The 13977-nt window shown below is 56.7% G+C and overlaps 1 protein-coding gene across 6 annotated transcripts in view; it reads right to left on the minus strand.

Moving 5' to 3' along the window:
* The window catches only part of Lmf1 (lipase maturation factor 1), a 73252-nt gene that overhangs the window by 13147 nt on the left and 46128 nt on the right, over positions 1-13977 (minus strand). For 5 of the 6 annotated variants that reach the window (XM_040278649.2, XM_040278647.2, XM_040278648.2 and 2 more), the window contains 2 exons: positions 7277-7342; positions 1648-1815 (listed from right to left, as the gene is read on the minus strand). In XM_040278649.2, the coding sequence (XP_040134583.2) occupies positions 1648-1815; positions 7277-7342 (234 nt within the window). The remainder of the gene's footprint in view (positions 1-1647; positions 1816-7276; positions 7343-13977) is intronic. The other variant, XM_078024388.1, reaches the window with a different exon arrangement.

Genomic DNA, 13977 nt, shown 5'->3' on the forward strand with positions numbered 1-13977 from the left:
GTGGTGGAAGACAACGGACAGAGTGCAGGTCTCAGGGCACTGTGCCCTCTGAGAGGCACGTCATCTTGTGTTTGTTTAAGCCCACAGAGCACAGCAAGGGTGGCCCTGAGTGGGTGCTGAGTCTGAGCTAATGTGGGGGCTGGGGATGCATAGGGAGCCTCTGCAGTCTCTGCGGCTTTCCATGAACCCAAAACTGCTCCAAGAGAGGTCTTAAGAGCAACGTGAAGCGGCTGAGGGACACTGAGAGCAGGCGACTCCAGGGACAGGGTGAGTGTTCGAGCTAGGCACTGTGCAGGGCCTCTGGCCAGCTCTGGTTAAACATGACCCGCTCCCCAGAGAATAGGGGATGAGGGGAAAAGAGGCCGCAGGTCCAGACTCAGGAGCTGAGAGCGTTATGGCCTTCTTTGGAGGCAGTAAGTTTGAAAGCAGCCTTATTCCCAGGACAATACCAACCCTGAAGCTGCCTCAAAGAGGGAACGTCCCTGCATGTCCAGTGTGTGTAAAGCACCCTGTGGCACTGCCCACCAGGCTGGGGGGACCACGGGCAGTTGAGTGGACAGCAGACACACGTGGCCAGGCTGGGATGGAAGCCACACCAAGTCCACAGACCCAGGAACGTGCTCAAGCATGTGTGACTCGGGCTGCACCTCAGCACCTGGGCAGACTCAGGGACAAGCCGGCCCCTCGTCATCAACCAAACCAGACTTCAGGCTGAGCAGAGCACAGCCGGCGACGCAGGCAGCCTCACAACCCACAGACGACATGTGGCCCCACACACCAGGAGGGAAGCAGGCCAGGCCCAGGGCAGGGTCCTGGGGCAGCCGTGGCTGCCCAAGGAGAGGCTGCCCAGGGCCGACCGTGAGTCCCAAGCCCGAGCAATGGAGAAAGAACCTAGGTGGAAGCCACCTGAAATCTAAGGTGAGCTACTAAGCCCAATGGCGCACTGACCACAAGGTCATCCCAGGCTCTGCAGGCAGATGTGTACTGTTGTCTGGGCCCTCAAGGAACTCAACCCATACAAGGAGCTGCTCTTGCCCCAGCATGGTGACACAAGGACCCACGAAGCACGTGCCACCTGGGCTCCTGCTGGCCAGTGGTGGGAGGGGATGCTGCTCTGGCCAGGGGCAGTTCTCTGAGAGCCAAACACACTGCTCCTCACACTGCAGCGTCCTCCAGAGCTCGACTCATGGGAGATGAGGCACCAAGGCCCACCGCAGCCTGCGGGCAGAGGTGGGAGGGGCCTGGACCCCCACGCACACCAACGCACAGAGGGAGACCCACTGTGCCCACGGCCGCGCAGCTCTCTGTGGAATCTCTGTGGACATGTCTGCAGGAGACCTGTCCAGAGGTGGTGTGGGTGCCAGGAGGTTGAAGGGGTCATGCACCTTGCGGGGGAGCCTGGGAGGGCAGAGGGTGGGCTGGGCACCCACCTGATGTCAGGGGACCAGCTCTAGGAATCCCAGTCCTGGTGCAGACAGTGCATGTGAAAGGAAACTTCTAGAACTTAAGGAAAAACTTTAGGGCTGAACCTGACAACATGGGGAATGCCTGTGCCAGGCCAGTGTGCCTGTCCTTCTCTGCCCGCCCAGGTCCCCCCTTGGGAGGATCTGTGTGGGGCACCAGTGCAGGGGACAGGGGGCCACTCACCTGGAACAGGATCTGAAGCACGCCATGGAGGATGCACATCCGTCGCCCGAGGAACAGGAAGAAGGGTACCAGGAGCTCTAGGAAGTGGTTGCTGAGGGCCTCAAAGCGGTGCACCCACCAGGGCGACCTGTGTAGGAAGTAGGCCAGGGGGCTGGGCACTGGCTGGGTCTGCAGGGACAAGGAGGCCTGTGAGCCACTGAGCTGCGAGTGGACCCAGGTGGTGGGGCTCTAGGATGGCACGCCCCCAGCCCTGCACACAGAGCTGACCTGGCCAGCCTGAGAGGCAGAGCACACTCCTTCTCTGCTTTAAAACTGTCATTATCTAAATACAAAAAAATGCACTCCTTAGTTGCAAGAGCTCCTTTGAACCAGTATGCCCAAATGAAGGACACAAGGGGGCCTGGGGAGGCTCACTGCCTGCCACAGGCAGATGGCAGGTGGCCTCGGGGGGGCTGCACAAGGAGCAGCTGGAGTGCAGAGCGTGGGGCCCCTCGACACACGTCAGGTGTCTCTGAGCAAGCACGAGACAATGGGTGCCATCCACACAGAGAAGGAACAAAACTGACCGGAAGAGCATGCCCATGTCTTCTTGGGTGCCATTCCCCTGGGTGTGGCCTTGGCCACAGAACATTAAAACAGTGACACCCATCAGGCCTGGCTCCTGCCACCCCAGCCTCAGTGTGAGGAGCCCCTGCCACAGTTTGGGCCACAGTGCCTCCATGGCTGTCCCCACTTCCTGGGCTCTGTGTTTGCCCTCCCAGTGGGCAGCACCTGCTATTTGCCCAATCCGAGTTGAAGTCCACAGCTGGCTAGATGGGAGAAGAGCGGAGTCTTCCCCTAACCATGCCATGGGGAGAGATGGGTGCCCTCCAGCCCTCTGCAGGTGCACCCAGAGGGTGGACGCCCATCTCCAAGATGCTTCCCACAGAAATAAGCAACTTGGTCTGTGCAGTGTGACCCACGGCCCTACGCTGGGGACAGAACCCTTGGCCGCGGGTTCCTGCACCAGCACTGGGCGTCCCAACCAGGGCTCCACCCGGACCCACGTGCTCACTCTGCAGCTGTGGTAGAGACCAGGGATTATGGTGTCTGACCCCACCACATGGGCGAAGGGGATTTGAGGGGTTGTGTCCCAAGTAGACAGAACCTTTAAGGAGTGACATGAGGGTGGAATGGGACAGCACCTGCCTGAGCATGGGGACAGTGACACAGACTCTGGACTCCACAGACCCCTGGAAATCCCAGCGAGATGGGGTGGAGAGGACAAGAGAGGCAGAATAGCTACTCTACAGGGGTCTGGGGCAGGGGCTCTGGACTGGGGAAGGCCAGGCCCCTGCAGGTTCAGAGGGGAACGGAGATGGAGTAAAACACCAGGTACAGGTTGACCATGGCCAGTGGCCCTGGCCTGGCCGTGTCTGGGAGGGAGATGTCACCAATGTTGGCCATGACGGTCCTGGCAAGGAAGCCTGTTTTCCAGGATGCATCCCTCCCAGCCTGGCTGGCTCCATGGAGAATGGCCTCTGGTCCTCTGGACAGAGGGCCTGCTCAGTGCCCCAACGGCTGACCCCTCATGGGGCAGAAGCCTGTCTGCACTGAAGCTTGGTTGTGAGCTGTGGAGGAACCGGCAGCCTTGAGGTGGCACCCAGGCAGGCGGTGGGAGCGGCGCCAGGAGCCAGAGCTGCCCACCTGCGACCGGGCGAGGCACCACGCCATCCCCAGGTGCAGGACGTGCACAGCACAGCCAGGCTTCATGTCCTGCTTTGTAGATCTGCCCTCAAGGAGACAATCTTAAGGAGAAAACCATGAGCCCAGGGAGCTGGAGGGCCCATCTCCGCAGGGAGCTCAAAGAACAGATGGTTGGTCCCCATTTTCCTACTTCAGCCACCACGGAGTGCGCTTGGGGATTTAGTGCCTCATCTCAGGCGCACACACTGACATGGTGAGTACTGCTTGCTGGGCACCACCACCAATCCTGGGAAGCCGGTCCCCATGCCAGCCCAGGGCCTGGTATGAGGCCTTTGCAGGAAGTCGGCATCTGTGTGTTGAAGGCAGGGCCATGCCCGAAACCCAAGCTCTCGCCTGCTTTGGGGTGACTGACCTCTTCCCTGGCACCGTAGTGCCGACGTGTTGTGGGCAGTGGAGGTGTCCACTGAGCTCTGACGGGTGGAGGTGGCTCATGCTGACTAAAAAGTGAGACTTTGGGACAAACGGCAGGGTTGGCTGTGTTCCAGGAGCAGATCAGGGGCACCACTTAAGGCCCAACATGGTGATACTACTGAGAGTCAGAACCCGGCCCTGGAGGGGTGGGCAGCCAGGGAGGCCACTCTGGGGGTGCCTCCACAGTGCTCGCCTGAGCTAGAGCTGCCCGGCCACTGCAGTAGAGACGCAGGGAAGGAGAACGGAGCCATGCAGACGGTGCCTGGATGCAGAAATGCCAGGGAAGCACAGGTGCCTTGACACAAGCTGCTCTCTGTGCTGCTTCCTACATGGCAGCCACCAAGCCCCACCAGCTCGAGGGACCCACTAAGGGGAGCAAGCGTCTGTCCCCTCCACTAGAGCTCTGACTGCCTGCAGGATTCATCTCTATGGAAGACCGCAGGGCGAGGGGCACTCTGGGACTTCCCAGAATAAGGCCCACCAGGAGGTTTGGAGGAGGCCAGTCAGCATGAGGTGGGACAGTCAGGGCATGGGGCCCCACTGAGCCACCACCTCCCAAAGAGCAGTCCCACTTGAAACAGCATGGAGCGGAGCCTCCTGGCCAGGTCCAGCAAACCCCGGAGTCCCCAGGATCACAGGCTGTGGCCCCTGCCCTCAAGACTGCAGTGCACGGTGCAGCAGACACTGGCAGTGAGACGTGAACGCAGGACCTTGGCCCGCACCCCATGACCTGACTCTATGGGAAGACAGACCGTGAGCAGCCAACATGCTGGCAGGTGTAAAAGCCGCTCGCCAGCCCCTGGTTTCTGCAGGGTGGAGGAGGGGTGTGCACCTGCGTCTCCATGCTGTACACAGAGCCACTTGGAGCAGTCGCCAGTCTAAGGGCAGCCTCCCTGCAGCTTTCCTCACGACTCCACCGTCCATTTTCCACGTCACACAAGAGACAGACGAGCTTCAGGGACTGTGGTCACAAGTCTGAACTCGCCACACGTGAAGCTGCAATCGTGTGACACCCAACACCAACGGTGAGTGTGTAGTGCTGCATGTCTGAGGCCATGCAGGTGTCAGGCCACGCAGAGGGCCCACTGCACGTGGCAGATGTAGTCCCCAGGACAGCCGCAGAGAGAGCACCATGGGAAACACAAGAGGGAACAGAGTGACTAGACCCTCCACCATGAAACACAGATGCGACAGGGTCCTCGGCAAAGAGGCCCAACAGGAGGGGACTGGAGAGTCTGAAGATGCTGCGGCGGAGTCAGAGAACAGAATCAAACACTCCCCAAAATGCTTAGAAAGGAAAAAGCACCCACGTCCCATGCAACAGCCTTGGCAGCCCCGTTCACGCATGGCCGATTCCTGGGGAGAGCAGACGCCACAGGCTGCAGCCACAGACCCAAGGTGTTCCCCACGCACAACACCCTGCGGTCCAGGAGGCCACAGCCAGCAGGACTGCATGTTACAGAGTGCTGACCGGGACACCCAGAAGCACACCCTGAGCTCAGCACCAGCCCGCACCCAACTAGTACAGGCAGCAAGTCCGCGTGGGAAGGCAGAGCACGTGGAGCCGCACCCCGCAAAGGATGAGCCCCAGAAGTGGCGGGCACAGGTGAGACGGAGGCTCTGTCCACTCTACAACTAGACACTGTGAAAGAATGGGACACGGGTGCGGAGACCTGGACTGACAAGAGGTGGAGGCCAAGGTCCCACCAGAGGGAAGGGAGCTCTGAGACGCAGTCCGTGCCCAGAGCCCGCCCCAGCCTCTTGGTCCTCCCTTCTGACACCCCCACTCCAGCCCTGGCCAGTTAACATCCAGGGCCAGCCTGAGCTGCCCAGCTGACCCCTTCCCCAGTCTTAGTCAGGACAAGCACCCTCTGCCAGCCCTCAGGGCATGCTTCTGTGCCAAGGCTAGTCCCTAGCCAGGGCTGGGCCAATGACACGCCCTCTGCAGACAGCACAGGTCAGAACCCAGCCTGCACCCCAGGCCAACAGCCACACAGCGGGCACAAACACTGGCCCTCAGCAGTCCTCACCCAGGGGACTGACCCATAGCTGTCCTTCTGGAGCCCCTAGGCCAGCCATCATCACAGGGCCTAGCCTGGGCCAGGAGAGCTGGTGGCTGGCATGGCAGGACCCCAGAGCAGCATGGCTGACCCGCAGGGGGAAGGGGCTCCCTTCACCCCAGGCTTCTGGCAGGTTCAAAGTAGCCCTGACAGATTTTCAGTCTTCTCTCCCAACACTCCTGCACCAAGTGCAACAGTGACCACAGGGCTTACATGGATGTGACCCTGTCCCACAGAGAGCCTGCCCCCATGCACACATCCCAGCCAACTGGGTCCTGGGGAGGGGCGGGGATCCTCGCTGTTTCAGAGATGAGTCCCACTCGTACAGTGGAGTGCACAACCAGGAAAGTGGACAAGAGCCCTGGGCTGAAGAATGTAGGTGTTATTTGGAGCTCATGCCCTGGGTGCAGGACACACGCCCTGGCAGGGCCTGGCTGGTGTACTGCTTCTACTGCAGTGGCATCCCGACAGTTCCCAGGTTTGCCAACCCTAACCTGCAGATGCCCCATGTCCACAGCATCTGCTGCCACCGGCCCTTGCTTGAGTGTAGGAAAGCCTTGCTGAGAGGCTGCCATGCTGGTTCTGGACCCTGACGGACAGGCCAGCCTGGGATTCACTGCCCAGGTTGAGGTCTCTGGGCCTTGTCCTCAGGGCAGGGGTGCCAACTGTGGCCATTTACAGGCAGCCTGCTCCCCATCACGGGTGAGGCCCACTCTCTGGTATCCCACTCTGGGATGGAGGTGCTCATGGGACCCAAGGCAGGACAGGACTTCTGGAGGACCTGACCGGGGTCGAGGCCTTAAAAAATAAACTCAAGGCTTGCTGGTCAAACCCAGCACAAATGCTGATGTCCATGCACCCAGCCAGCAGACCCCGGGACCCCGGGATTGATGCATGCCGTACCAGAGCAGCAGCACCCTGTACTCAGGAGACCAGGCTCAAGCTTGACTGGAAGCTCCAGCAGTGAGCCTCAGAGCTGTGGCAGTAGGGCAGAGGCATGGAGGACAGCCCTGCAGGATGGGACACACCGTGGTCTCCTCTGGCACCTTGATCAGCCCCATGCCCACCCACATACAAGCACCAGACCTGGCAGAATGGGACTGCTGGGTGAGTCGGAGCCCTGGGCTGAGGCCTGGGACAGCCTCCAGGGACCTGAACAGAGTGGCAGTCACCTGCTTGGGTGATGGAGGTGCACCCAGGGAAGGCACAGCGGGGGGAGCTGCCACCCCAGAGGGTGAGGAAAGCCAGACAGCTGGACCTGCAGCCAGGGTGGGTCAAACATCTGTCTACCAGCTGGCAGGCACGTGACACTCTGCACACCGCCTTGTGATCCACCCCAGAGAGAGCTGGGAGCAGGGATGTCCTCAGTGAATGGAGACTGGAACCCCTCGAGGACGGGCTCAGCTGCTCACCTCGTAGTGGAAGTCCAGGCAGGTGAGGTCTCGCCAGCACTGGTCACCACGAATCTTGATCAGGCCCTGCAGAGGCAAGACAGCAAGCAGCGTCAGTCCCCAAGGACACACCTCCTCCAGCCTTACCCTACCAGTCTGTAGTCACCACTCAGTTACTACCTGTCAGGGGATTAATTCACTGATTGGGTTAAGGCTCTCATAACCCAGTCATTTCCCCTCTAAACCTTCTTGCATTGTCTCATACATGAGCTTTTGGGAGACACCTAATATCCAAACCATAGTACCACCCAAGCAACACCCACTCACCCATCATCCATTATCCCCACATCCACCATCCATTCATGCACATATCCATCATCTATCCACCATCCATTCATGCACACATCCATCCACTCATCATCCATGCACCCATCAATCCATCAATCATCCACTCCTCATCTATTACTCCTCCATCGTTTCTCCATCATCCAACACTAACTCATTCACCCATCCCTCATCTACCATTCCAACATCCACTCACTCATAATCAGCCCATAATTCATCTGTAAATGAGGAATCCATTATTGATCCACCATCCATCTACCCATCCACCCATCATGCATGCATCTGTCATCCATTGATCATGTAACTACCGTCCATCATCCACACATCCATTATTTATCCATCAAACATCATTCACCCACCACCTAATCACCCATCTAACACCTACTCACCCACTTATCCATCATCTATCTACTATCACTCATGCATCCATGATCCATTATCTAACCACCAGCAATCCAATATCCACTCATCCACCACCGTTTTTCCATCATTTTCCCACCATCCACCCACCCATCATCTACCATCTACCTACCCATTTTCCATCCATCATTTATCAACCACTCATCACTCATCCATCCACCCTTCATTCATGCATCCATCAATACATCAACCATCATTCATGCATCCATCCCTTGCACATCCATCCATATAGCCAGCATCTTCTCATCAACTTGTCCATCATCCATACACCAAATGTCCATGCTTCATAATACATCACTCACCTATCCATTGTCTATCCACCTTCCATTCACCCATTTAACACCCACTCACCCATCATCCACACATCCATTGTTCATCTATCATTCATCCACCAATAATCTATCCACCACCCATCCAACATCCGCTCAACCACTCACCCACCATCTATTCACCCTTTGTGCATGCATTCATATCCAGCCATCATCTATATAAACCATGCATCCATCATCTATCAACATTCAATACCCATTTATCCACCCATCCATCATCTATCTACCTATTGTCGGTGAATCCATCATCTATCCACCATCCATTCACCTACTGAACATCCACTCATAATCCAAGTATCATTTATTCATCATCTGTCAATCCCATCATCCAACATCTGTCAATCCCATCATCCAACACCTACTCATCCACCTATCCTTCATCCATCTACCCATCTGCCATCACCCACTCATCCAGCATCCATTTACTTATCTTTCATCCCTGACCCATAAACCCATTCTTTCATCTATAGGTCATTCATCTGTCTATCTACCCATCACCCCCCCACCCATTGTCCATCTACTTATCCATCATTTCACGTATTTGCCCATCCATTACTCACTCACATATCTGTCATCTTATTACACATCCATCTTCCCATCATCCATTAACTCATCCATCATCATTCCATCCAACTATCATCCATCCACAATCCATCCATCATTCATTTAGAGTTCTTGTGAGGTCTAGCTGGGCACAAAGATGATCATATCCTAGCAGAGGTAGAATGGGCAGGCACATCAAAGGTGCAGAGAAGAAAGGCCTGGAGCAAGTGCCTTTGCCTGCTATGACAAGGTGCTACAGATGGGTGGCTTATCAACAGAGATTTATTTCTCACAATCTGGAGGCTGGAAGTCAACTAGCATGGTTTGTTCTGATAAGGGCTCACTTCTGGCTTGCAGATGGTCAACAACCTCTTGCTATGCCCCATGTGGAGGAAAGAAGGTGAAGGGTCTCTGTGGTGACCCTTTTGTTAGGACTACTAATCCCCTTCATGAGGGCTCCCCTTGCAGAGGTGTTGGAAGGTATTAACATTACCATACACAAGGGGTCAGAACTGGACACATGAATTTGGGGACATACTAACATTCAGTTCACACAGGAGGCGAGCCTGCAAGTGGATGGATTGATAGGGATGGCCTGAGGAGAGAGGCAGCCCTGAGAGCTGGGGGCTGCCATGCAAGGAAAGAGAGTGCAGTACAGCTGACCAGGCAGCGGGCAGGAGGTTTGGCAAGGGCTAGTGTGTCTGTAGCAGAGAGGATAGGGAAAGGCCAAGATGGGAAGGCAGGAGGTGCCCAGGGAACCCAGACCTGGTGTGCAGGCAGGGAGACGAGAGAGACAACCAGATTGTCACTGAAGGCACAGGGGGCTGGCTAACCATAAGGAAGGGCAGTCAGACCTCAGGGAAGGGGCTGGGACCACCATCCAAGGCCTTCAGCTGACAAGCTTTCTGACCAAACCAGCCAATGACACACTGTAATGACCCCTAAAGAACATTATCCCAGCGACATGGGTCAGCATTTGTGGGGTGGGTCCCAGTCAACACAACCAATTCTCACATGGGAAGAACATGGGGACAGCAGGGGTAGTGCACAGTCAGTGGTTCCCTAGCTACTCTGGTCGGCAAAGACCACAGCTTGTGCAGTCATCCAGGCAGGGAGACTGGCCAGGAGCAGGGCCATGCGCAGGCGGGATGCATGGAAGGTGGATTGCAGAGGACAGCTGAGTGGGAGTGCCAGGAAGGGCTGTGGCCACGGGGAGCTGTGGTCTGGCCGCTGGAGGAGTGTGTGGGTAACCCCAACACCTAGGGGACAGAGATAAGCGATTGCAGGGAGCTGGGCAGGACAGACCCCTTGGCACCTGTAGGACCTCTCAGCTGTGAAGCTGGAGGAGCCACCTCCTGGGTCAGCACCGAGAGTCTCCAAGGTCTTAGAGACCCTGGCCGGCTCTCGACACTGCAGGCGAGCCATGTGCAGTGTGGAAGTCGGCCTGCCGTGTCCTGGGGCACTGCCGTGCACATAGGAGGAGTTGCCTGGTCAAGCGGAATCTTTGGAAACTGGGGTGCTTGGACCACAAAGCACTGGGGATGCGGATGGTGTCCAGAAGGAACTCCTCCTGCCTGGCATGCCCAGGGTCACGTTCACAGGGCACCTCTGCCTCGTCAGGTGTGTCTGGATGACCAGGACTTGGGCCAGCCTGCTGCAGGAGGCCCTACCTGCACCCACGGGGGTGGCCCCACTGGCTTCTGGTGAACGTGTCCACCAGCAGGGAGGCTCAGCCACTACCTTTGACACCATGAGACTGGGGAGCCCCCCCATCCCTTCAGAACCTAGGAGCAGGACTCTTTGGAGATTCAAACCAGGAAAAGGAGAAAAAAACAAAATAATTAAAATGTCATTCAAATGCTAAGCAGATATGAGACACTTAAAAATCTGAACTCTTCCTGCTGGAGCAGAGGATAATGGTGCTCCTCCCATCCCCTCCTCCTGCACTGCAGACACCAGGGCCCCAGGGGTCTTCTTTCCAGAGTGAGTGTCAAAGGCACAAAGCCCGCTTTGAGCCCCAGGCAGCCCACAGCAGGGACAACCCAAAGGGAGCCAAGCGACCCACAGTTGTCCTTCCACCCTCCTGCTCTTGGCTTGGGAAGTGTGCCGGGCTGACAGAAGAAGCTATGGCCTCACTGTGAGCAGGGAGGGCACCCAGGCACTCCTCTCAGAGGTCCATGTGTCCCAGACCTGCTTCAAATATCCCGCTGCACGTGGGATGCCCCAGCCTCATGTACGGGAAGGAAAGCTGTGACTCAAGTGTGGCTCTGGACACCTCGTTCCTCTGGCTCAGCCCTCGCCAGGGTGATGGCGCCTCTGCCCAGGGGGCTTTGCTTCCCTGTAACCCTGCAAGCAGGTGTGGGGGCTGACACGGACACTGCCTCTAGCAGGATGGGGCAGGCACCCCCGCTCAGGCTACCAGGACCTCTGCCTTCTACCAACTGCCTGGTGTCCTGTGTCCCATAGCCTGTCCCATGCTTCTGTGGATGAGGGCACTGCTGCTAAGCAAAAGTGACCCATGGGTGTGCTGGCTCAGACAGACTCCCCAGGTCCAGCTGACTAGGGCAAATCCCAGGCCCCCAGAGCTCCCTGGCACCAAAGTGCTGGCACAGGATGGCACCGCTGGTACTCTGATTGCAGTGGACTAGGCCACCCACAGGCCACAGGTGAGCACAAAGCCTTCTGCGGGGAAATCAGCACAGTGCCTCCATCTGAGATAGCTGCTCCTGCACTCTGTGTTCTAAGGGACCTGAGGCCTGGACATGCGTTCTCATGAGCATCAGGGCGAGTCTACTGCCCGGCCAGGCTGCACCATACCAGCCCCTTGAAGGCTGCCTGGCTTTGCCAGAGCCAGAGGCACCACAGATGGAGCCAAGACCTGCCCCTGGTGAAAGTTCAGGGGCAGAGGGAGGGCCATGCACGTCCTGGATGCCCCGGGCCTTGAGCCATACGCTGGGCTGCACCAAGGCCTCCACATGATCCCCAGTCGTCGTCAGCCTGCTGGCCTGACCAGTGGGAAACGAGAAGGATTCTCACCACAGTGAGGATCTGCAAGACCATGCAGAGCTTTTGCTGCCTTGGACACGGCTTCTCTCCTGGAAGCTGCGCATCTCAGCAGGCCACCGCCAGGGAATTCACCTGCTTCACGTGGTGATTTCAACTTCAAAAGCCATCAGAGGTTTCACGTTCACTGTCCTTCTCTCCCTTTTGGGAAACAGGTGTGAGTGACAGAGGCCTACACCTGTGCCCCTAAGCGGCATGCTCGTGTGCAAGGGCAGCATGAGGCCAGCCAGAGAACCCTTTGGGTGGGAGTGTGCACTAAGAGAAATCCCTAAGACTGTTCTGAATGGGTTTTCTGCACCACCCCTGAATCCTGGAGACCCTCTAGGAATCACCTGACACCCACACACGGGAGCCTTTGATGAGGCGCTGTGAGGAGCGGCCAGACAGCTCTGAAAGCTTGGGCATGTAGGGGCTCAAGGCTGAGGGTTAGCAGTCCTGCTGCCATGGGCTGGGCGCAGACCAACAGCCAGAGGTCAGAGGCACAAAGAGGCTGCGGGGAGGGAGGCCTGCAGCTGGGTCCCGAGTCGGGGTCCGCCTGTTCCATGCTCTCTGTGCAGAATGACAGTGAAGAAGAAAGAGCTTTTCTTTAGTTCTGCCCACACTGATGCCATGAGACAAATCAGGATAATGGCTCTCATCTCAGAGTTAGGACAGCCAGGCAAGGAATGCCGAGGACATTGGCTGCTGCGGTGGCGTTCACGGGGTCGTGCTGCACTCTGACACCTGTTCCTTATACGCATGCAGTCCTCCCAGAGGTGCCCTGGCTCAGCGAGGCCGGCAGCCATAGCCTCTTTCCATCTCAGTTTCATAGCCAACTCCTTGCTCTTCTCTGCTAATGGCGTCTACACCCTGTTCACTAACCTTTCTCGCCCACGATCCCCAACACGTCCCCCGGGCCCGAACATCCCCCAGAGTGCTCGGGGGCGGAACACTCTAACATGGAAACAGCTTTTAAAATAATTCTGGTTCGTCCTGTTCAGAACAGCTGCGGGGCCCACAGCAACAGGCTCCATCCCAGTAGCACACTTCCTGGACTGCAGGCCAGGGGCTCGGGTTGGGCAGTGTGGACCCTGAAGCCACAAGCAGTCCTGTTCTGAGGCAGAGGTGGACGGAATCTGTGTCCTTGTACAGGAAAGGCCCTGCGAGCCATGCCAGCAAGCTTCCCTTGTGCTGTTGCGCCCAGCTCCTGCTTTCAGCCCCCGGGAATGCAGGTCTGGATGCAGAGGCACACCTGACTCCCAAACCCGTGCCCCAGTCCCCCATCTTCCTGGGGGAGGGCTGAGTGCTCCTGGGTATCCTAGGACTGCCATGGACTGCACAGGCGTGGCCACTGCCCACTCCATGCCCTACCACTCCTCCCAGGAACAGCTCTGTGCTGAGAGAGCTCCTGAAACAGTGGCTTGAGCTCCTTTTATTCTTCCAGAGACACAGGTAACTCAGTTACTACGGCACAGTGTGGCCTCAGGGTTGAATATCCATGAGTGGGGGAGGTATGGGTCTGTTTCTGGACTGTTACACTGATCTGTTTCTAGCTTAGAGGAAGACTGTACTTCAGCTTTAAAATAAGCTGTAAAATCACGTAGATAACCCTCCAACTCTGTCTATTTTCAAGATCCCAATTGCATAAAATTTCTATAATCAGTTTTCCAATTTCTCAAAAAGAAAAAACAGCTCATAAGGGTCTGGTAGGCATTTTCTTAACTCTATAAAGTTGGGTGAGACAGACATTTTCACAGTGCTGAGTCTCTTGCTCTGTGGACACAATACCTCAGGGCTTTTGAAATGCACATCAGCAAAGATCCACAGTTTTTTTTTTTTTTTTTTTTTTAAAGAGAGAGTGAGAGAGGAGATAGAGAGAGAGAATTTTTTTTTTTTTTTAAGAGAGAGTGAGGGGGGGAGGGAGAGAGAGAGAGAGAGAGAGAGAGAGAGAGAGAGAGAGAGAGAATTTTTAATATTTATTTTTTAGTTCTCGGCGGACACAACATCTTTGTTGGTATGTGGTGCTGAGGATCGAACCCGGGC

Source organism: Ictidomys tridecemlineatus, chromosome 10 (assembly GCF_052094955.1).
Source record: "Ictidomys tridecemlineatus isolate mIctTri1 chromosome 10, mIctTri1.hap1, whole genome shotgun sequence".
Taxonomy (NCBI): Eukaryota; Metazoa; Chordata; class Mammalia; order Rodentia; family Sciuridae; genus Ictidomys; species Ictidomys tridecemlineatus.